Raw genomic sequence first — 24,057 nt, forward strand, 5'->3', positions numbered from 1 at the left:
GACTTGTCAATAACAACTTTTGGACCAATTTTTCGGAATCTATTAACAATTTAAAGTAATGATTGGAGATAAATAGCGGATGCTGCTATTTTTATAACTAAACATTTTCCGACCGTACTCTTCACCCGCCAAGGTATAAATATGTTAACAACTTCTAAAATACTGGTACAAAAGCTGTTATCGACCAGTCGTTATCTTAATTAGCTCATTTTCTATTTTATAAGCTTGTTAAATATGTATGTTTTTATTTAATAAAATAAAGTTGACACCCTTATAAGACATAAGGGATGAATATAAAAAATACTTTATAACAGAATATAGAGATACATAAGTTACTAAAAAAACCTCAAATATATATATATATATTATTTTAAGAGATATTGAGTAGCTACTGTTAAAATAATCACCTTGTATACATTTCATTATTTGANATATTGAGTAGCTACTGTTAAAATAATCACCTTGTATACATTTCATTATTTGATTATATAGAATATATACAAAAAGCACAATATGTAAAACTGCTGAAGTTTATGAAAGTTATATGAATAGCATAATTGATAACTTAAGTTAGAACCCCTTATGATCATAGTAAAGTATTACATGTTAGTTTTAATAAATAAATAAATTATTGTATTTTTAATTTTTCCCTCGGTTGATTAGTAGTAAACCTCTACACCAGGTATGAGTGTTTTTAGTAATATTATAAACATTTTCCGTATTGTTTTTATGATATATAGTTAGAATTTATATTTCTTAAAAAAAAATTATTTTTATATTAAAAGACATAATGTCTACTGCTAACTTAACATAAATTAAAAAGCTATTTTTTTTAAGTAACTAAAAACTCAACTGAATTTATTTTTAAATCTTACTACCTTATAACTTACCTTAATTTTTTAAAATCTAACTTAACTTAAAAATTAAAAAAATGATTTTCTTGCTCAGCCTTAAATTTTTGTCAATACTTTTTCTACTTCTATAAAAGCTGTTTTAAACTTGTGAGTATGTTCATTTTCACTTATTTTTAAAACTTCTGATATGTGTGTATAAGTATGCTAAATTTGATATGTGCATGTATCAGAAATGAACTCATTTTAAAATATATGAGAAATTTAACCCTTTTATTAAACATACTTTATTTGAAAATTGATCAATTTTAATAATATTATCAACACAATGTTTTTTTTACGCTTAATAACTCTATAGCTATTTTGAAAATATGTCGGTCTTACATTATCAATAGTTTAGCAGTACTCACTATGCTTTTTGAAAAGGTTAATCTAGTGTCATATGCACTTTAAATCATGCAAAATATTATAGTCACTCGGCAAATACGACAAAAAATGATATATTTGTTTATATTGATAATGAAAATTTTATAGAATAAACTTTTATTTTAATAAATTAATAAGATTGGATAAGCTTTACATATTATTTCTTTACATCGAACCACTCATATATTAAGTAAAAAAATAATATAGTTATTTGCTATAAAAATCTACCATTGCACAAAATAAGTAAAATTTACTTAGAATAATATTCTTTAACAATCACCTACAAAATTTAAAAGAATAATGTTATCATAAAACTAAATAAAAAATTAAACTATAACTATTATATATAATTATAATAATGTATTCAGATATAATATTTGTTATAAATAATAGTATATTTAAATTAAAAAAAATACAGATTTATAGATTGTTCTCGAAACAAAAAATACAGAGAAAAAAGTTTGACACAAGAATAACAAAATAAACGTTCTACAAATAGATCACAACCTTTAAGAACTTAAAAAATATACATAAAACAATATATTAATACTTAACAATGATATTGTAAGTTGTCTTTGGCATTAGCATTATCGTATTAGAGTACAATTATTTTTTTCAGTTTAAAAATAATAAAATTTAAAAATATTACAATTAAATGTTAAATCTTAATTTTGGTATTGACGGACGTATACTGATGTAAGTATATATATTTTTAAATCAGTCGATTAGGTACATATTTATATTATATAATAGTGAATAAGTAGTAAATAATTCAGTTTGCAATGAGAAATGAATTGCCTTTATATTTGTACACCATCAAATATAGAGAACAAGTGTCAATACATTACAAAATCTCATCGTATTGTTTACACAACAGTTATTATTCAGGACGATATTTTTGAGCGTATATAGACCACATAGTAGTAGTTAATAATACACATAATACTTGCTGTTAATATAAGTTAGCAAATATAAAATACTTTTCATACAAAAATATATATTTTAATAAACATTTCAACTGTTGTGCCGAGATTACTGGTACTCTTTAGCACAGGGATTTTGATTCCAAGATACTTCAGTGTGCATTGGCTGTGGTAGTCTATTATGCGTATGTGGAGCTCTCATAATCTCTTCGGTGGTTTGCACATGATTTCTAGGTCCTGACTCAGGCGTATACGTAAATGTCAGACCAGTAGCATATATAATACCATCATTTCTCACTAGAGACACAGGCACTTGGGTGGGTTGTCGTACCCATAGCCAGTCTCCCCTAAACGACGAAATGTCAGGTACAACAGCTAGCATACTTTCTTGGCATCTGTACATCGTCTCAGATTCGACATCACCGAACCACACTTGAAGATGTGGAGTAAAGTTTTCGCCAGTCAATTCCAACATGGCCACATCACCACCTCCATTTAAATTTAGACTGTGCACCATTGGAACCGGTGTGATAGGTGAATTGACGGGTCCCATACCCTCATAAAATTGGTATTCAGCCTTATCAGTGCTAATGATTGTCCAACAAGCGCCATCATTGATCATCTCTTTGTTGGGTTCTTTCGGACATGGTGTCGCCTGAAACTGAATGATACGTTCCTGAGATAAGCACAGGTACATATGTTCTGTGTCTTTCATATAGAACGCGCATTTATGTAATTGTGAAACAGGGTCATCTGCTTCAAGTAGGGCCATCTGTTTGTCTACTTTTCTGATCACAAGTCGAGGTAATGCCATACCGGTAACGCTACACACCAACTTAACTGTGCTACCATAATGCACATATCCGTCTCGAACATTGAACTCTTCGCTCTCACTTTCGTCATCGTCTAGTAGGTGAATAGTAAATGCACCCCATTGAGTAGAACTGGCATGAAAATTTCCTTTTTCTACGTGTAAATACCTCGTACTAACCGTCTGCGACCTGAGTCTATTAAATAACGCTACTTTGGTACCACTAGCAATACATAAATCTGCGTTTTTTAACGACTGCTTCTTTTTGGATGGTTTTGATATCACTTTAATGCGTTTACTATGGAATGTACCAATGTCGTAGCCAACATTATAAAACATCCTTACCATGAGCATAAAGTGTTTTCGTTTGTCTGAATCTGAGATGAATAGTGTTTTAGCTGCACAGTATTGCTTGCCATTATTAAGATCAAGCGGCTGTAACTCTTGGTCAGTGCTTCCAATACCGATGAATGCACTCATCTGTGAGTTACCTTCAGAAACACCTTCCCTGAGGAGTTGCTCTTGCCTAAGTCTCCAGCCATCTCCGAATAGATATATACACGGTGGTGGACAGAAAAATCGCTTTTCGTTACCATACGATTTTTGAGCAACTTTAGCATGCAGAATAACCAACACCAAATCATTGCGATCTCGAAGATATCTTTCCATCGCATCTCGGGTCAGTCTCTGCTCGGGTCGAAACTGCATGGGTGCCTCGGGGCCGTAATTGTGAGGCATCCTAGCTGGAAGACCTAACAGCTCAGCCGAGTTGTAACAACTTAATGTGCCAACTACTTCCCCGTCTTCTGTCTCACCATCTTTCTCCGATTTTAACGTCCAGGTTCCCATAAATCTAAACATAGTAAAATATAGTATAATTTAATATTATATTGATTTGTATAAACTTTAAAATATTCAATTATTTTAAGATAATATTGATATACTTGTGAAATTTTAAGTCATATAATTATAACTATCATTCATGATGAGAAAAAAATGTTAATTTCATCTGTTAAAAATAACATAAATATTTTTTTTAAATAAATAGAATAAAATTGTCTGTATAATTATAATAAAAAATATATTATAAAAAAATTAATGTATAACCACAGTCTGTATATAGATCAAGTATGCACTAAATCATTAGTATAAAGTGTTTTCATGATAAACAATTTATCTTTAAGCTATAAAATATATTTATTTACAAAGCATATACGCAAGTGGTTCAAAAAATTTTAAATTTGATGTCCTATCGAAGTTTAAAAAACATGTTGAATTTATATTCCGTCTTACTACTTTTGTTCAACTAACGGATTAAAATTATATTGAAGATTTGATTAAAAAATTTGTTTATTTTAGCTTAATACTTAATACTTGAACCTAACTGAACATTCCGTATTTTAATTTCGAATAATTTTCTATATAACTTCTGTTGTAATTATAGAAACTAGTGAAATTAGTAACACAGTAATGACCAATAAATTTCAATGATTATTAATTGAATTAACAAATTAAACAATATTGTAACATCAAGAAACATTAATTATATGTACTTATTGCCTAAAAATATAGGCATTTTCATTAGTTGAGATATTGAATTATTCTAATCCTTAGCGATAGTTACAAAGAAAATTGTATTGTGTATTAAGTACATAAAAATGTGTCCAGAAAAAACAGGAATGATGATTAATTTATTTGTAAGTTAGTTATAGCTGATGTTTTTCACATCTGAGTTCTAAAATAATGTAATGTACATTTAATGGTTAATTTTTCGTCTGGGCCTGACATAGATAGTGAACGAATACACTGTTGATCATTGTTGTATAGGGTGCAAAAATCAATTTATTTTCCCTCTGTCCCGTATTTTGAAACGTACCTACTACCCTCCAATTCACAAACTAGTAAATACAGCAAAATAACCTCTCTTTTGAAGTGCTACCCCTATGGTTGTAAAAAAAATAATTACGATCTTCTTACAATAAATTTGAACAATTATTATAAATACTTTATACTAAGACTAATACTTCAGTATTTTTATAAGTAATTAACAATCAAATTAAAATGTTATATAAAATAAATAAAAATAATTTTATATATTGCTACTATAAGAGTAATTTAATATATTTTATACTATTTAATGGACTTAAATATGAGCTCGAAAGCCTTTAAAAAATATTTAAGAGTTGAAATTATGAATAACTAATTAAAACCTTTTGAAAATTAAGTTCAAGATATTAAAAAATAATAAATAATCAAATTAAATAAAATAAAGGCAAAAGATCAAATTTTAAGTCGCATTAAGATGGTCTTGACAATTAGCTAGTCCTGCGCTTGATTATTATCAATAAGAATTATTGTATACTTAAAATTTAATAATAATGTGAAACAACCAATACCTTACGAATATGGTGAACAGATAATTGCCATTCAATGACCGCGACTATCGATTTTGAGTACAAGACCCCTAACTGCTTATTAGTTTATATTTTTCTATGTAGATATTTTTAAAAAGATACTTAATTTTTACAATTTATAGTTGTGATGATAATTGTGTAAATTAGTACGCTATAACTAGGTAAGTTAAATTAATTAATGATCAATTAAAAACACTTAATATCTCATATTAAATATCTTATATAGTCTTAAGTATTAAATACTATGGATAGAATATTAAAATACCATTATTATATTAATTTAATTTTAATAAATTGATTAATACAAACACAATTTTTTAGTTTTAAATTAATGTTTTTAATATAGTTTTAATTTTAAACAATGGCTTTTAATCAAACAATTTCTTATGTTAGAGTTAACACAACTCTTTAGTTTATAAAGTTGTATGAATTTATCAGTCATAATATTATAGCTGACAAGTGTACAAAATTTAATAAACATAAGTATATAAAAATGTGTATACAACGTAAAAATTTTTAGCTTTGAATAATAATAATAAATTTATTTTCATAAAAATTCTTTTAAGGTAAAAAGGTTATTCTAATATAAGAGTTTTGTTTTTAATTAGGCAAATCAATAAAAAATCGTAAGTGATAATAATATTTCTAAGACAAACTGTAAATTTCAAATTTAAATTTAAAAAAAACGATTATTTAAAGAGATCAAAGCAAAATATCAAATAAGATGCTTAAAAACTGAGCTTGGACTTCTTGGAAGATTAAATGATTAATTTTATTAGTGTTATCCATTAAATATTAATAAAGTATCAATATTAAAATTTGAAAGTTTAACTTACTAATATATTAAAATATTAAATTAGAACTTTAAATCTTCTATAAAATATCTTAAACTAAAAAATATATAATTGGACAATTTACCTCAAGTTTATAGACAATTTTGATAGAATTAATCAAAAAAAAAACAATGTATTTGACTCCTTAGAAAAAAAAAACATGAACATTGAAATGAATTCAAACACGTGCGTTCGGTTCGGACCGGTCCGATAAGATCGTCGATTATGCGCGTGAGACAGTCGTAATACAGACGGAACGACTGAGCTCAGTGGCAGTTCAGTGCGGCAAGTATTACCCTGTGCGGAAATCGGACGGTCCCGCGTGCGAAACGGACGAGGAGAAGGTGAACAAGAACAAGACTTGATGATTATGACTAGAGCAACGGTGAGGGGTTTAGAGGGACTCATGAGGCGGTGGTAACGATAGACCAATGGGATCCGTGGGAACATTCCACACTTGTGTGGATGGGGCCTACTTCGATAGATCGGCTGTAAAGTGACGTGGCCCTGGTCGGTGTGCAGGGGCCGACGCCAATGTTGATGCGCTCTCTGGTGTGTGTATAGTCATCACTGCCGTCATCGTCGCATGTAACCATTCATGCCTGGAAACGGCGGTGGCGTTGGTCCGTCGACGGTGGCGTCGATAGGGTACTCCGCGTAAAGGGGGAGGGAAGTGCGAGAGACGGAAGATTTCAAGGCGAACTCGCCGGTTCCCACGGTCGGTCGGTGTGGTATATAATAATAATAATAATAATAATAATATTATACTATACGTATACTGCAAGACTGTGGGAACCTACAGCAGCTAAGGCGGCCGGCTACCGTCTTCCAATATGTGCAGTTATATATGTATCTAACAACGGTTTCTTCTTTACTACAATTTGCTGATGTTACTATTAAATCAGCAGATACTATTGCTTTTTATATGTTCTTCCTATTGGATTTTAATATGATAAATATTTTTTAATGTTTAAAAATCTTAGACATCAATATCACATACAAAAAAAAAAAAAATGATATATGAAATTAATAGTCAGAATGGGAAAAATTTAATGCCTGTTAATTGAGTTATACTATCCTCCTAACGTATCTAATATGAGATACCAATAACATAATCAATTATTCCTCAGAAAACATTAAATGATACGATTGTAATTTATTTTCATACATAATATTTTCTTGATAAAGAAAAAAAATTGTTTAATCAATAACTTTAATTATTCTCAATATTTTTTTATAATGTCGAAAATTTGTTCAATTTTTCTTTTTTCATATTTAATATCAATTACTATTTCAAAATTATACGTAATTCTTTATTAACTATTAATTTGAACGAGAGTAAAACTTTTAAATACATGTATTATATGTTATAATTATTATAGTATAGAGGCCAATGCCCTCGCATGTAAATTCTCTCACTAGATTTTTCATTCAGTAATTATTCTAAGCTAAAAATCCGTAAGTTCTTCTGACGACATTGCATTATTAAAGGTTTGATATTTAATTTAATTAATTTCTACACTTGACAAAAGTATTGTGTAGTTCTTGTAGTATACACCTGACATCCGGCGGTGGCTAAATATTACAATAGTAGTAATGTAAACACTAAGCTACTTGCTTTGTTGCTTAATAAAATGAAAATTACTCTTAATCGTACACAACTATATATAGTTCAACAGTAAGTAGTTGAAGGATAATGAGTATACCACAATAATATCATTTAATTCGAATTTTAGTGATTCACATTATAAGATCTTCTTCTTTTGTCTACGTTTATTAAAAACATTGCGAAATAATTTTTAAATCTGAATGAAATGCTACCTCTTAAATAATAACCACCATTAAATATGATAGTGTATAGTTAAAAAAAATAAACATATTAGATTATACGTAATCAATTCATTACTGCATAATAACTGTGTAGGTACTGAAATAAGATATGTTATCATTTGTTCAAATTATTATGTATAATTATTGTTTATGATACTTCTGAAATAATTATTTGACATGATGAAAATAAATTAAATATATATATATACCCTACAGAATTCACCCTTTTGAGTAAACTACTAATTTTCTTAACTAACTATTAAACATTTTTTTATTTTTATAAAGAGGAAAATTATTTAGTTCAATAAACTACAATATTATGGCATCAAATAATTTTTTTTGTATCTTCAGAGATAAAAAATCTTAAATTTTATTTTGAGATAGGAATCTCTATTTTTAATTTGATAATATGATAGAAAAAATGTATAAATAATATTATTCTTACAGTTTTTTTTTATTTGATCAACAGTTTTCACTTAATGATTATTAAAAAATTTAGATAAAAAGTAAAAGTTTATCATTCATTTGGTTTTCTAAATACCGAATACTGAAAAAAACAATAAGCTGTTTCAAAAGGCCATAAATTATTTTTCATCATAGTTATCAATTAAAATGTTAGACACTGGTGAACGACAATGAACGATGGTAAACTTAACTAGTTTATGTGGCTAAATGGAAAAATGAAGACTTATGATATTAAATAAAATAACATTAGCAAATTGAAATCAAATTACTAAATTTCATCATTCAGTAACAAATGAACGATTGAATAGATATTAAAAATTTATCTCAATAAATTTTGATAATTATTATTTATCAATATATAGATATAAATTATGATGATTTATTTGTCAATAATTTAAATTATCAAGATAATTGTTTAATCTAAAATTATTACTTTAATCATAAATAAATATACAGGGTGTTCAGTAAGTCAGGAAACGGGTTTCTATTGTTCTCATTGTTTGTAACAATGAGAACAATAGAAACCCGTTTCCTGACTTAATGAACACCCTGTATAATAGAATTTATATAGATTATTGTTATATTTTTAAATCGTCGAGATATCATAAAAGGTAACCTAACAATTATTGTAATAAAAAAAATTATATTATTTTATTGTAAATAATTTTCTACTTCTATAGCTAACGTCTAAAAAAATTGATGTGCTTGATGTAAAACTTTTCAGAAAATAATGTAAAATTATACATTTTCAAAAGTTAAGTTGTAAAAGTTATATGTTCGTATGTTATATAAAACGGTTATATGTTTCAAGCTTTGCACCCCCCTTGTATAAATAAAACTGTTTTAAAAAAGAAGTATGTCAGATAAAAGAGGTATATATAAAGTATTTATAAAAAAAATTATTTTGATTCATACATTTTTCAAGCAGTTATTCAATATATGTCGACAAAATAAAATATGATATCGAAATTTTTAACACGAAAATAGTATAAATATTATCTACGGCTACAAATTGCACTTAAAAGATAAGGTGTCGGAACAAATTTTTTTTTAACTTATATTACGTAACACAAGCTTTAATTTAACATATGTTTAATACATGTAGTACTTTTGCTAACGTAGTAAAGTTAAAATCTAACCTAATGTTAGCTTCGATGCTAAGCTGAGAAGGTATTAATTTTACTATGATGTGTTTTATTTTTTTTTTTATGTCTGTTGCCACTTTTTCTCAGCTCTCGCTGGACCGTTTTCTTTCAAAAATACGTCAAAAATCACAAATCGTATCTAGTTGAAGACATTACCCTTAAAAATTGAAAAAAATTCCCTCGTTCTCCGCAAATGGGGGAAATATCCAAAAAAATTACAAATTTAAAAATTGGTAAATTTTGTCATTTTTTTCACTTTTTTTTCTTAAAACTTCCATAACTTTTTGAAAAATCAACATAATTTTTTTTTATACTAAAACCTTAAATATTTACCTTTTATTTGATATCATTTTTTTGAAAATCTATCACTTAACCTGCTCATTGGGAGGGATTTAAAATAGCAACTTTTTTACAAAAATTAACTTTTTCAACTTAATTTTTGAAAATGTTCCGGAAATACTGCGTCCTTTAAACATATATCAAATTAAAGCTTATTTTATGTACTATAAAATAAAAAAAAAAATTTGTCCCGACGACCTATCTTCTATGCGCAAATGGCTACCGTATTTAAAAATATGCTATTTTAACAAATTTTTTTTTTTTCAATTAAACACTATCTACAGATTTCCATCGAAGCGTTTTTTATGATAGTGATTTTAATCACTGTCAGATATCATCTATACTGGACCCAACTATGCCACGACCCCACTGTGCCGCCACCCCACTGTGCTGGGTTGTATTTTTATTAAAATTACTATCAAAAAAAAACGCTTCGATGCAAATCTTTAGATAGTGTTTAATTTTAAAAAATTGGTGGATTATTCCAAAAGCTTCATAAACTGCTAGAACCTTATTAATATCCAGATTAAGATAAAGTATGTCGAATGAAAAAGGGATTATTAAAAAATAGTATTTCCCATAAAAAAATTAGATTGATCAATACACTTTTCAATAAGTTATAGCATTATAATGTTAAAAATGTAAAAAATAAAATTGAGAATTTTCACACAATAATAGCATTTGGTAGCCATTTTCACCTTGAAGATAAAATAAAGTCNATTCACCGTAAAGACAAAATGAAGTCCGAAATTTTTACATAATAAAGTAGATTACATTAGCTTTAATTTAATATATATAGAAAAGTGTCAGACTTTCCGGAACACTTTCAAAATTTAAGTTGAAAAAGTCAATTTTTTGTGAAAAAGTTGTCATTTTGAATCCCCCCCTGTAGGCAGGTAAAAAGTCAGATTTATAAAAAAAATATACCAAATGATAGGTAAAGACATCATGCATCTACAAAAAAAAGAATTATATTGATCCATACATCTTTCGAGAAGTTATAGCATTATAAAGTTAAAAATATAAAAAAGAATTTTTTTACAAAAATCGTATTTTTTTTATTAAGTTTAATGTCTGTTTTCACCATGAAGATAAAATAAAGTCCGAAATTTTTTTTTACCATTATAAAGTATATTACATTAGCTTTAATTTAAGATATATATAAAAGTGTCAGACCTTCCGGAACACTTTCAAAAGTTACGTTGAAAAAGTTCTACTTTCTATATGCATTTTTATGTTTTGAATCCCCCCTGTATTTAGGGAAATGGTCCGATTTAAAAAAACAGTATGTCGAATGAAAGATCTATATAAATACTACTTCTAATGAAAAAATTGTATTGATCCATACATTTTTCAAAAAGTCATAGCATAATAAAGTTAAAAATGGAAAATACAAAATCGAAAATTTTCACACAAAAATAGCATTCGGTAGCCATTTTCACCATGAAGATAAGATAAAGTCCGAAATTTTTTTTTTTCATGATAAAGCATATTACATTAGCTTTAATTTAAGATATATATAAAAGTGTCAGACCTTCCGGAACATTTTCAAAATTTAAGTTAAAAAAATTAATTTTTTGTGAAAAAGTTGTCATTTTAAATCCCCCCCTGTGTTCAGTTAAAGGATCAGATATAACAAAAAAATATACCAAATGAAAGGTAATGATATCATGCATCTATTAAAAAAAAATTATATTGATATGTTCATTTTTCAAAAAGTTATGGCAGTTTTTAGTAAAAAAATTTTAAAAATTTTGATAATTAGCGATTTTTAAATTTGTAATTTTTTTGGAGGTTTCCTCCATTTACGAGGAACGAGGGATTTTTTTTTCAATTTTTGAGGGAAATGTCTTCGACTAGATACGATTTGTGATCTTTTGACGTATCATTGAAAGAAATCGGTTCGGTGAGAGCTGAGAAAAAGTGGTAACAGACACAAAAAAAAAAANTTTGACGTATCATTGAAAGAAATCGGTTCGGTGAGAGCTGAGAAAAAGTTGTAACAGACAAAAAAAAAAAAAACACACATATTAGTAAAACCAATACTTTCTCAGCTTCGTATCGAAGCTAATATGTTTTGTGCTATTTTTCGTAATTACAAAAAATATTTTAAAAATTAATTTTTTTATTAAAATTTTTTTTAAGATTTTAAGATAACTATTTTATAGATAAGTTTTTAAGAAAACTTTTGATACCAAAAAGTCTTATTTTAATTTAGTAGTTACATTTATACAGGATTTTGAAGTTTGTTAAATTTTGATTTTTTTTACAATTTTCCTATGATATCAAATGTTAGTCCATATTATGTAAAGTAGAGAACTAAACACTTATTATGTTATTTACTGGTAGCAATACATTTTTTTTCCATGAAAATTATTAACATTTGAATAAGCATTTGTAATTGACATGAAAAAACAATTAGTAGTATAATTCATATTATTAAAAAAAAACCAGCACAGTGAGATTGCGGCACATTTAGAATGTGGCATAATTGGGACAAATATAGATATCTGACAGTGATTGAAATCACTATCATAAAAAACACTTCGATGCAAATCTGTAGATAGTGTTTAATTGAAAAAAAAAAAATTTGTTAAAATAGCATATTTTTAAATACGGTAGCCATTTGCGCATAGAAGATAGGTCGTCAGGACAAATTTTTTTTTTTATTTTATAGTATATAAAATAAGCTTTAATTTTATATACGTTTTAAGGACGCAGTATTTCCGGAACACTTTCAAAAGTTAAGTTGAAAAAGTTCTATNATTTCCGGAACATTATCAAAAATCAAGTTGAAAAAGTTATTTTTTGTAAAAAAATTACTATTTTAAATTCCCTCAGTGAGCAGAATAAGTGTTAGATTTTCAAAAAAAATTATATCAAATGAAAGGGAAACATCTAAGGTTTTAGTATAAAAAAAAAATTATGTTGATTTGTTGATTTTTTAAAAAGTTATGGCAGTTTTAAGTACAAAAAACATCCCGATAAAAGATGATTTTTATCGCAAACATTACATTTTTTTTTAATTTNTACATTCATAACAAGACTCTACGGAGAGGAAACGAAGAAAACTTGTAGACGTTAGGACAATTTATCCCAGAAAAAGGCCTAGCTTATATCAAATCTGACTTTTATGAAGAGATGCAGAGACAAAAGAATAATACCACAATGCGTTGTTATCAATCATCCAATGAAAAACACAGGAATAAAAAAAACGCCAGTATAGTTGTAGCCACCGACTAGCAACCATCACTCTGAAGATGGACTCTGCAATGAGTCCGAAACGTCAGAACTCAACTGTAAACATGGATATNAGGGGAATTTGTCCAATTATAATAAAAATTATGTCAAATGAAAGATGTACTTACAATGTATTTAGAAAAAAAAAATTAGTGCTGATATATACATTTTTCAAAAATGTATGGAAGTTTTAAGAAAAAAAAGTGAAAAAAATGACAAAATTTACCGATTTTTAAATTTGTAATTTTTTTGGATATTTCCCCCATTTTCGGGGAACGAGGGAATTTTTTTCAATTTTTAAGGGTAATGTCTTCAACTAGATACGATTTGTGATCTTTTGACGTATTTTTGAAAGAAATCGGTCCAGTGAGAGCTGAGAAAAAGTGGCAACAGACATAAAAAAAAAAAAAAACACACATCATAGTAAAATTAATACCTTCTCAGCTTCGCATCGGAGCTAGAAGTTATAGAAACATTGTCTAAAACATGTTGAATTTTTAATTAAATAAGTTCATATATCATAAATTGAAACGTGAATAATAGTGAATAAGTACATTTATTATCAAATATCCTAACAAGGAATATCCTATAATAATTTTAAATTTTGAACCTATATGATTTTCAAAAAGTTATAGAAATATAAAGTTAAAAATTTTAAATATAAAATCGAGAATTTTGACACAAAAATAGCACACGGTAGTCATTTTTATCGTGAAGACAAATTAAAGTCCGAAATTTATTTTTCCATAATAAATTATATTACATTAGCTTTGACTTAAGATATATATATATATATATATATAAAATTTCAGTATTTTTGAAAAANAATAAAAAAAACGCCAGTATAGTTGTAGCCACCGACTAGCAACCATCACTCTGAAGATGGACTCTGCAATGAGTCCGAAACGTCAGAACTCAACTGTAAACATGGATATATCCTCAAGCACTTCAAGCAACAAGACAATCCATGAAAGTTTTAATACATTCATAACAAGACTCTACGGAGAGGAAACGAAGAAAACTTGTAGACGTTAGGACAATTTATCCCAGAAAAAGGCCTAGCTTATATCAAATCTGACTTTTATGAAGAGATGCAGAGACAAAAGAATAATACCACAATGCGTTGTTATTAATCATCCAATGAAAAACACAGGAATAAAAAAAACGCCAGTATAGTTGTAGCCACCGACTAGCAACCATCACTCTGAAGATGGACTCTGCAATGAGTCCGAAACGTCAGAACTCAACTGTAAACATGGATATATCCTCAAGCACTTTAAGCAACAAGACAATCTATGAAAGTTTTAACACATTTATTGATTTGGTCATTATTAAAAAAGTTATGACTGTTTAAAGTAAAAACAAATTGAAAAAATGTCGAAAATTAGCGATTATTAACTTTGTAATTTTTTTGAGATTTCCCCCACTAACGGGTTACGAGGGAAATTTTTTTCAATTTTTGAAGGTAATGCCTTCGATTAGCTACTATTTTTTCATGTTAGAGTTGATAATGATTGTTTTTTTATGACCAAAGTTTGTAATTTGTTATTGCCATTAGATTAATTTAACTATTTTCTCATAATTTTCTTTTATGTGTAAATATTTAGAGGGGGGTAAATCAGTCAGAATTTTTGTTTTCGTAAAAAGGGTGGTCAAGAAATGTTTTATTATTTTTATTCTTACAGTATGAGGTATTAAAACACATTTTTATTTTATTTTTCTCCTCAAGTACTATCATAGTTTAATATTTTTTATTAATACAAAAAATTTAGTGATTATCTAATGTTTTTACAAACAATCTTTTAAAAAATTATTTCTATTGTGATTTTAATATAATTTTGTATACTAATATAAAAATTTAAATAGTTACATTTTTAAAAATAAATCTTAGTTTTATTGGAAAGCTTAATTAAGAAATTATTGTATAATATTATAAACAAAAAAAAATTAATACAGAATAGAATAACTATAGTTAACCTAATTTTAATTATCTGCATATAATAATTAATATCAGACGATTAGCTAACATGAGGCAAAGCCTCTACGTTAGCAAATTTACAGTTTGAATAATTTTTTTACATTATAATTTGCTATCAGAAATTTTGTTTTCAATTTAATTTCGTATTTTATGTTAAAATTATTATTTTAGTGCTGTAAGATAAATTTTAATCGTTTGATTCTTTAATATATTTTACCTAGGATTTTTTATTTTACAAAATGACAAATAGACAAAATGCTTTTATTTAAAAAATATATAGATTAGTATCGCGCTAAAGGTATCTCAGTTTATTAATAACTAACTGGTATCAACTCAGAATAAACAAATAACAAAAATTGTAAATATAATCGTGTATGCAACAATTGAATCTTAGACAGCAGGGCCGTATTTAATAACTTATTACAAAGGGTTACATGAATTTTTTTACAATAAGCTTAATCCTATTCATAGTATTAATGTTTGTAATTTATATTTCTGCTCAACCAATAAGAATAGATACAATTTCATGGTAATTTTTATAATATATTGTGGTCTTTTATATTAATTGAATTACTTTAGTTGATAAAATATATCACCACAAATAATCGAAAAAATTCCCTATATACTCCTCTAAAAATTAACACAAGATTGCCTTAGGATAATAATATGATCTTCAAACCGTTTTCAAAACAAAATTATCAACATCAATACAAATATTTATTTCTGGCAAAAAATTATACTTAAACATTTTTGTCTAGCAATTTAATATAATATGATATTAGAAATATCTATTGCCTTTTGATTAATGTGATCTAATGGATCATTCTTTAAGATTAAAATTTTACAATATAGGGTGCCTTGAAATAGACGTTTGTTATTAGAAAAACCACAAGGCACTTATCGCTACTTTTATTGAGTTATAAAAAATAAAATATTTTATCTATCGATTTACAAAAATAACCAAATTAAAACTAAAATACATTGATCACAATAATGTATACACAAATGAAAGTGATATTAGTGACAAAGTGATATATCGGCCGTAGATTTACTTATAACTTTGATGAATAATAAAAAAAATTAAAATAGCTTATACTCTATCTTATAAAAAAAACATACAAATATTATATAAGAATATAATAAAAATTGATCACTTGTGGCTAGTTAATTAAGTAAAATTAAAACTATATTAAAAATATTATTAATTTAAAAAAAAACTAAAAAATATTAAAAATATTAAACTCAAAAGCCACAAAAAAATTAATGAAAAGTCGCGGATACGTATTTCGGAAACAATGTTACCATTATCAACGCTAAACACATACTATGTGTTTATGAGTATGTGTTTAGCGTTGATAATGGTAACATTGTTTCCGAAATACGTATCCGCGACTTTTCATTAATTTTTTTGTGGCTTTTGAGTTTAATATTTTTAATATTTTTTAGTTTTTTTTTAAATTAATAATATTTTTAATATAGTTTTAATTTTACTTAATTATATAAGAACGTTAGTTATAAATACAATAGGGTGGTTCAAACGCATAGATGATTTATTTTTTTTAGATTTTTGATCATGTCAAGCCCCTATTTTTTACATGATATAGAAAACTTATACTATGAAAATTGAGACTCGATCAAACAACCCCTTTCCGTGCCGCATTGGAGTTAAAGTTTGACCAAATAGGGTTGTTTTTTAGTTTATCACATATATTTCAATAAATATTATAGTTAACGTAAAAATGTATATAATAAAAACTATTTAGTATTAAATTTCAAACAAAAAAGGTTTTGATACATTTTTTCTAAAATCTATCATTGCTGTGATAATTCAAAAATATCTTTTAATTTTTATAATTTTGTAAAATTAATAATATTATGATTATTTTATATATACACACCAAATAAAAAAATAATAAATACTAAGCTGTGTAAGATAAATAGTGTTTATAATTGGAGACTACAAAAATGGGAGGGGCTTAATCTCCCCTTATTATATCTAAAAAATCTTTTGTTCGAGCCATTACGGTATTACTCTCAGTTAATTTCTAAAAAAAATATATATATTTCAGAAATAAAAAAAAAAGTTTTTAATTTTTTGTATAGTTAAATAGAATAGAGGTCTGATCAATAGATTTTAAATGAGGCGCGCTAAACAATACGTCATAGGACTCAATACTGAAAGTACTATTTTTTTTTAATGATAAAAGAAATATATTGTTATTTAAGTACTGATTATCAATCATCAGATTATATATTTGCGTTATTTTTGACATTGAACCGAAAGTTATACTCGTATATACTTGTACACATTTTTATTAATTTTTAGTTTTTATTTGATTTTTGTTTTATTGGAATATGTCGCGAAGAAATATTTATTTAATCGATTCTATTAATCATCAAACTACCGTCAATTAAAGACTGCTTAAGTGTATTATTTTACAATACGAGGATAGTAAAATTTAGGTTATATAAAAGTGCAGGATTGGTGATAGATGAATGTACAATTTTTTGGAAAAAAATTAGGATTCCAACACGGAATCGAGCTTATTGAACATTAAAATTTAAAAAGATTTAAAAGTCCTAAAGACGTTTAGAAAAAAATAAAAATAAACCAAGTATTTTAAACAAACAAAGGGGTGATCAATTTAAAAAATATCTAGACAATTTTATATAGCTCATAAAAATGTAACAAAATTGATAAAAATTAAAGAAGATCTAGATTTTTTACAGTTACAACGACAAAACATCTAAAAACACACATGATTGAAAAAAATCAATTAGCTTGATTATAAAAAAATTGGGAACAAATGGTAGTTTTTGAATCTAGTAAGTACTATACTAATATAGTATAATTACTATATAATTCTGATGTATTAATATATATGTTTAATTTTATTGAGCAGTTTAATATGCTTTTTCATCAATAAGTTCTAAAGAAACAGATTAAATTAAACAAACTAATAATCCAGATCCTATGCCTATTTATTTATATGACAACTCAGAAAATATAGCAGGTCCTTTGAAATGTAAAAAATTAAAAAGTAATTATATAACTCCGCAACTTTGTGCAGCATTAGATAAATCTACAGTAAGTAACCAAGATGCAATGGATATTATAACAGCTTGTCTCGAAGCTGTGTCGGTAGACATTAATGATCTTTTCCTTAGTCGATTGTTCATTAAGATAACTCGCGAGAAATTACGCCAAAATAGTTATGAAACTATTAAGTCTAATTTTTTAAGTGCCGATCATGATTTTATTGTAATTCATTGGAATACAAAAATTTTACCTGATATAACAGAAATAAAAAATGTAGACCGACTACCAATTATTGTTGTAGTACTTGGAATAGAGCAATTTCTTGCTGTTTCTGATCTTACTTCTTCTATAAGGTTAGAAGTATCATCTGCAGTGTATGACACATTACAATAATGGAACTTACTTGATAAAATCCAAACTATGGTTGTTGATACTACAGCTTCCAATACAGTCAGATTAAATGGAGTTTGTGTTTTGTTAGAACAAAAGTTAAACCGGAATATTTTACTATTAGCATGTCGTCATCGTATATTTGAAGTCATACTTCAAGTTGTATTTTCTGAAACTAAATTAACTGTTATGCCTGGCCAAAGGATACCCCTTTTTAAACTATTTCAATTAAATTTGCATGATATAGAGTAGTTATTCTACGTGTATAACAGATAATGGTATGATACAGTATGATGTAGTTTGTGAGTTTTTGTCATTCGCAGAAAATAAAATGAAAGACGATTTACCTCGAGATGACTATAAAGAGTTTTTAGAGCTAGTAATTATCATTTTAGAATGTACACCGCCAAATTGAATTCAATTCAAGCAATTTGGAGCTTATCACTATGCAAGATAAATGGCAAAGCCATCTATTGTTTAAAAATTTAAATATTTAGGCATCAATTTAAACTTACTTCTAAAGAAAGTTCTGCTTTAAATGAGGTATACTGTTTTATTATTACATATTACGTACAACAATGGTTTACCTGCACAAATACTATTGAAACTACTTTAAATGATAATAATTTTTTTAAAAAAAATTAGTACTTTATAAACAAAGAAATAGCACAAATAACCTTAAACAAATTTTGCAATCATTTGTGGTACTTGAGTTAAGAATATGTGGGCTTTGCTTTATTTGATAAAAGGATTTCAGTGGAAATTAAAAGAAAAATTATAGATAAAGTTAAATATGATGAACAAACAGGCAATCCAAAAAAATTTACATTAAATGCAAAAGATACTTCTTCATTTATAAACTCTGATCTACCAACAGACTTGTTATCGACTAACTCTGTGAACATATTTTCATGATTACATATTTCAACGGACTTTTTTCAATTAGATCCAGATAAATCGAGTGATAATGAAAGTTATAATAATAGCCAACTAAAAATATCTTCGATAAAAGTAGTTAATGATACTGCGAACACTTTGTAAATTTAATGGAAGAATGTAACGCTAAAATTACCAAAAACGTAGAACAAAAACAATATTTTTTACAGGTAGTAGATGATGACGTAAATATAAAAATGTATTAGTGTATATAAATTAATATTTATTTGAATAAATGTGAAAAACTAAACAACAATCTGGTCAAACTTCAACTCCAATGCGGCACGGTAAGGTGTTGTTTGATGAAGTCTAAATTTTCACAGTATAAGTTTTCTATATCAAGAAAAAAAATAGGGTTGTAACGTGATCAAATAGTTGATGTTTTTTGAATAACCCTAAAATACAGTATCTCTTAATTTCGTATGCAATTGTATAGATAGATAAGACGCTCAAAATTATATAGGAGTAACTCATTTGCGTTTTTTTGCCACTTTAAGCCCTTTTTATAGGTGTGATTGGGGATAAATGACCACAGGGGCAAGTTGACACAGATTATTTAATTATCAAAGAATTTAAGTTAGACAAAATCTAATGGTACCTTTTTTTATGTGTTATAGATTACTTGAAATATCGTCAAAAATTTGAGAAAATAATTTAATTATTTATCATAACAATTTAATTTTAAGATAAAGTCTTGAAATGTTTCTAGTAACCTACTCAGCTAACCCCCCGACACGAGCAATATATTTATTTGAACCAAAATTGATTAAGTGATATTTATAGTTTTGAGAAAAAATAATTTTTATGTTTAATGTAAAATTTAAAAAACTTAGTTAATTCAAAATATATTAAATTGATTTTTCCAAAAACCATAAATCACAACCATTAAAATTGATTATATTATATTTTAATTAGATATTACTTCATTAATTTAACAAAATAATAAAGCTATTAACTAGTTTTTTAATTAAAAATTTAATTCATATTTTTATTTAGAAAAAAACTTTTAAAATATTAATTTTATCAATACAATATTTTAACTAAACGCGCAAAATGGTGAGGTGGTTATTCATATCACATGGTCATTTTTTATAATAGAATATGAAGGTGACAATAATATTGTTAGTAATAATAGTATAAGTACTCAGTCACGAAACTCCAGAAAAATGATTGGCAAAGATCGGAAAATTTTTGACGCTGGACGGCGATCGTTATTAAAAATTTCGACCGTTTTCGAGAAAAGCGCTTGTTGACGCCTGGGTTTTACGACTTAAGGTTTGAAATTTTCACCAAAGACATTTCTGAGATATCATAAAAAATTAATTCAATCCGTTCATTTTAATCATCACTTTGATTTTTAGCCAACAAATTCTATAGTATGTTTACCAAAGAAAAAAAAATAAATACGCCCTCAGTAAATAAACGTCATCGTTATGGGTATAACGATGACGTTATGTATGGGTATACATTTTACTATTTTTTAATTTAAAATAATACTATTTTTAATATTTATTTAATCATTTTCTGATTTTATTAAATACATTTTTAACATACTTTTGATACATTGATTCTGATGTAATATTTTTTCTACAAAACAGTTATTGTGCTCGAGTAACTCTACTGGAATCAGTGACCTACTTATGAAAACGACCCAAAGAAGCTTATGCTCCAAAGTCGCGTGAGACTTGCATGGCCTTAAGTATAGGGTGTAACGGCAGGAAATTAAAGCCTAGTAATCACATAATTTGATAAAACAATTTTTTTATTCAATGTGAAGCTGAGAAGGTATTAATTTTACTATGATATATTTTATTCTATATTCCTGCAAAACATCAACATGATTTCTTCAACAATTCAATCAGAAATTTTAAAACAAAACAAAAATTTATACAGAGAAGTTATGTTGTTTAAAACTTTAAATGACTTTCCTAAAAAATTGTAATATTGTTAGTTATGACTGTTTTCTTGGATGTGTAGATATATTTTATTTTCATTTCCAAAAAAGACTTTAACACAACTATAAATTTTCTTAGATACATTTATTTACAGAAAAATTTTATAGACATGGTGACGCAGCTGAACATTTGATTGTCACCTTAGCGCTAATGTTCAGCTGTACTGATGCTGTTAGTTTCCAAATGGATGATCATACAGAAACTTTAACAGTGACACACCATTTTGGTTCCCTTAGCTATAATGAAGTAGCGTCAGGTCGAAAATCCTGTCAAATTACCAAGTTAGAATTGACTCTATATAGTTGGGAAGCTAAAGAGATGATGATAATGACACTTTTTTTATAAAACCTACTTATTTAGGAAAAGCTATTGCACATTTATACGCCCTATTTTATTACGTCGGTTTGAGAGTTTTTGCAACGTGACTCATCTATTAAATTTATGCTTAGGTATTTTTTGTGATTCCACAACATACTATTGGTCATTAATAGCACAATATTTCACAGATTCGAGCACCAAATAACTGTGTATAAAAAGATATCAGTCAATATAGACTTAATACTTTACAATAGTTTAATGTTCTTTAAAAATCATTGAATAGACTACAAATACTTTGTAGAATAATGCTTGTAAGTCACGGATTCTGAACAAATAAAAAAAATTTAAATTACACGGGGGAGTCTGTTTGTTAAAAATAAATTCTTTTTCTTTAGTGATATACTGGTACAAATAGCAAAAAAAAATTAATAAATTAACGGTCAGCAAAATGTATTTACAATGTACTTAATGCATGATTTTAAAATGATAAAATTAGAATAAAAACTATTAAGAAATTAAAGATTTATTGTTTCAAATAAAAAATGATCAATATTTACGTAATCTCGATTTAGTAAAATAATATTTTTATGCTTTGTAATTTTAAATAACTATAATACTGATTCATTAAAATTTATTGTAAAATTCGCTTTTAAACTGTACAACTTCATAATAGATTTATTATTTCAATTTTTATTCTAACAACTTTTAATAAATACAAATTAACTCGTTTAATTCAATATTTTTAAAAATTTTAAAGGCAATATAAAGCTCCTAGATGACATTTAAATTAAAAAAATGAGTAAGCTCTATAATAAAACAATATTTGAAATGCTTTTAAAATATTTAAAAATTGGTAGAAGAATTTTAATTTTGATAGTAAGATTATACATCTTAAATCAACAAAATTATTCAAAGTGAAATACTGAGACCTTAAAATTTAAATAATGCTGAATGTATTTAGTTACTGTACCAGTCACCATGTTTGAAAAATTTAGTTTTGTCTCGAGTGTGAACAAAATTCTATTTATCTTACAAAAATCTACTGATTGTGTTACTAAGTGTAATTTGAGTACGGTTAATATTTAAAAATTTAAATTATACTAAATATATTAATTAAAAACTAAAAAATATTTAACTCAAAAAACCACAAAAAATTAATAAAAAATCCCGTATACGTATTTCAGGAAGAAGGTTACCATGATCAACGCTAAACACGTACCGTCACGGTTTATATTTTTACTAAGTACTTGCAGACATAAGTGGCACTTAAAACAAAATTTATATATTGTGTTAATCATAAGCGAAATTTGTATTTTTAGAATATATTGTCAAATATTTGTATGATAATTTGTAATCAAGAATAGTTTTCTAATTGATATTTATAAAAGTTACGTATCCACATCTAGAATATTCTTTAGGGAGAGATCCAAAATATGTATACACATATACAGTGTTGGGTTTTTTTGAAAAAAAAATCGAAGATGAGTGTTTTGAACCCTTGGATACGTCCTCCATTACGTACTTTAATTATAGAAATAGAAGTATTGAACTTTCTATTAATTCTTTTCATTATTTATATATGAAGATTTTTTCAAAATAAATTTATTTGTTTACTAAAGATTTCTTTTGAGCCTAAAGTGTAAACAAGAAAAGGATGCGATTGTATTTATGATTTATAATGAGTAGATAATATGAAAAGTAGTGATGATCGAAGTAAAAAGAATTACAATCCCAAACGCACACCTGTTAATCAGTCAGTGGGATTGCGTTCGTGGGAAAAAGGTCCGTGAGAATTTTGTTTGTTGTGAATGTTTCAATATTCATCGCGGTGGCACATCGACATTTAGAGCGAATTGAACCGTTTCCCACGCTCAATACGAAAATTATTTTTTTTGACCAAAAAATAATAATAGTTGCACACTTAATATACGTTAATATAATAAGCTATTATTTTTTTTATAATAAATTATAATTTTAAAAAGTTTGCACATTATAATTGTCTTGTGTATTTGTACCTACTTGGAATACCAGTTGAAATATTATTATAAAAAATGATTGTATAAATATTATTATAATTCTAATCGAATTTATATATACTATAATATTTATTGTTCATTTATGCTAAATATGATGGCAAATTACAAGCTCATGATTGCCTTAAGG

At 26.4% G+C, this 24,057-nt stretch overlaps 1 protein-coding gene across 5 annotated transcripts; it reads right to left on the reverse strand.

Moving 5' to 3' along the window:
- Positions 1–1,648: 1,648 nt before the first annotated feature.
- LOC126898803 (recombining binding protein suppressor of hairless-like) lies at positions 1,649–22,992 on the reverse strand. 5 transcript variants are annotated; one of them, XM_050673163.1, is made up of 2 exons: positions 22,865–22,992; positions 1,649–3,864 (listed from the first exon to the last, which is right to left on the reverse strand). In XM_050673163.1, exon 2 carries the CDS (start codon positions 3,858–3,860, stop codon positions 2,310–2,312), a length of 1,551 nt encoding a protein of 516 aa, XP_050529120.1. In that variant the 5' UTR covers positions 3,861–3,864; positions 22,865–22,992; the 3' UTR covers positions 1,649–2,309. The 5 variants fall into 5 exon arrangements, with proteins under 5 accessions (XP_050529120.1, XP_050529122.1, XP_050529119.1 ...); XM_050673165.1 differs by lacking the exon at positions 22,865–22,992 and adding an exon at positions 22,824–22,843; XM_050673162.1 differs by lacking the exon at positions 22,865–22,992 and adding an exon at positions 6,344–6,722.
- Between the last annotated feature and the right edge of the window lie 1,065 nt (positions 22,993–24,057).

This window comes from Daktulosphaira vitifoliae, unplaced genomic scaffold, assembly GCF_025091365.1.
Source record: "Daktulosphaira vitifoliae isolate Bord-2020 unplaced genomic scaffold, ASM2509136v1 Scaffold_2, whole genome shotgun sequence".
Taxonomy (NCBI): Eukaryota; Metazoa; Arthropoda; class Insecta; order Hemiptera; family Phylloxeridae; genus Daktulosphaira; species Daktulosphaira vitifoliae.

What these genes read in the sequence shown, in the direction of transcription:
- LOC126898803 (XM_050673163.1), bottom strand. Translation starts at nt 3,860, where the DNA reads ATGGGAACCTGGACGTTAAAATCGGAGAAAGATGGTGAGACAGAAGAC.